This window comes from Oncorhynchus kisutch, linkage group LG7, assembly GCF_002021735.2.
Source record: "Oncorhynchus kisutch isolate 150728-3 linkage group LG7, Okis_V2, whole genome shotgun sequence".
Lineage (NCBI taxonomy): Eukaryota > Metazoa > Chordata > Actinopteri > Salmoniformes > Salmonidae > Oncorhynchus > Oncorhynchus kisutch.
The window spans coordinates 50,696,691-50,698,312 of NC_034180.2; the positions used below are offsets into that span (position 1 = coordinate 50,696,691).

Below are 1,622 nucleotides of genomic sequence, written 5' to 3' on the forward strand. Positions count from 1 at the left end.
TTTGAATGAACGGCTAAATGTCGACATTTTACGCTGAGCCCCCTGGACAAATGTTGAATACTGAAGTCAACCGTGAGATCTTGTTGAGGACACAGCACCGCAGACAGAGTGGGTTTACTTCCATCTCTCTCAGTCTCTCAGGAGTTACAGAGTGGTAGGCTGGACTGGAGATCACGAAGGGACACGGAAATAAGCACTGTTTGACGCGACTTTTCCGTTCACTTGGATATATATATATATGAAAAAATAAAATGAAAATAAAAAGGAATATGGAAGGAAAAAGCGGATACCTCTTATTCACGCGGACCGCAGTGGTTTACGGTTTAATCCTCATCAACCCGGGTAAGTTAATACAGTGTCTGAAGCCTCAGGCGCTTCGCTTGTTCGGTGTCTGAGCCCACTGGCGTTGCCAACCTATTTATAGGCTTACCTACCTGGGAAAATAAAAGTGAGAAAGTGAGGCTTTATATTCGGCAACAAAAAAAAAGCGTTTACGCACAACTAAACTGTGCACAAACAGTATAGCATCATAGCCTGTTGTTAAACTGAGGACTTGTGACTTTTGACTTTTTCAGACTTATCCAATATCCATTGACAATCGAAACTCATAAAATTATTGTATTTGCAAGGATAGTCCGTTCTGAGTATTGTCTATAGATCTTAAAGCCTTATTTTCTGTAGGTGGCAGGTTTAGTTACTCTAAGCTGTTACTGATTATGTGAGACAATCTATCTTCCAGTTAGCCTACTGACGTGATGTATATTGAATTAATGGTCCAAGGCCAATCATAACTAATAAAGCCTGATGACCTTCGAAAGCGGAGTGGCCCAGCAGAACACTTTACACTCAAATCTCTCTCTCTGTCCCCCACCTCTCTCTCTCTCTATCCCCCAACCCCTCTCTCTCTCTGTCCCCCCAACCCCTCTCTCTCTATCCCCTACCTCTCTCTCTATCCCCCTACCTCTCTCTCTATCCCCCTACCTCTCTCTCTATCCCCCACCCCTCTCTCTCTATCCCCCCACCCCTCTCTCTCTATCCCCCCACCTCTCTCTCTTTATCCCCCCCAACCTCTCTCTCTCTATACCCCACCTCTCTCTCTCTGTCCCCCACCTTTCTCTCTCTGTCCCCCACCTTTCTCTCTCTGTCCCCACCACCTTTCTCTCTCTCTATCCCCCCACCTCTCTCCCTCTCCCCCACCTGTCTCTCTCTATCCCCCACCTGTCTCTCTCTATCCCCCCACCTCTCTCTCTCCCCCACCTCTCTCTATCCCCCACCTTTCTCTCTCTGTCCCCCCCACCTTTCTCTCTCTCTATCCCCCCACCACTCTCTCCCCCCACCTCTCTCTCTCTCTATCCCCCCACCTCATTCTCTCTCTCCCCCACCTCTCTCTAACCTCCACCTTTCGCTCTCTCTATCCCCACCTCTCTCTCTCTATCCCCCACCTCTCTTTTCTCCCCCCCACATCTCTCTCTCTATCCCCCACCTTTCTCTCTCTCTATCCCCCTAACCGTCTCTCTTCTCCCTCTCTCTTACCCTCACCCACCTTCTCTCTATACCACCCACCTTTCTCCTCTCTATCCCCACCTCTCTCTCTCTAATCCCCCACCTCTCTCTCTATCCCC

General features: G+C 48.8%; 1 protein-coding gene across 1 annotated transcript in view; it reads left to right on the forward strand.

Annotated features, from left to right (window-relative positions):
* The first annotated feature begins 269 nt into the window (after window positions 1-269).
* LOC109893830 (neuronal acetylcholine receptor subunit alpha-2) overlaps window positions 270-1,622 on the forward strand; it is a 10,191-nt gene continuing 8,838 nt past the window's right edge. Inside the window, 1 exon segment of the mRNA XM_074933820.1 lies at window positions 270-342. Coding sequence (XP_074789921.1) covers window positions 270-342 — 73 coding nt within the window.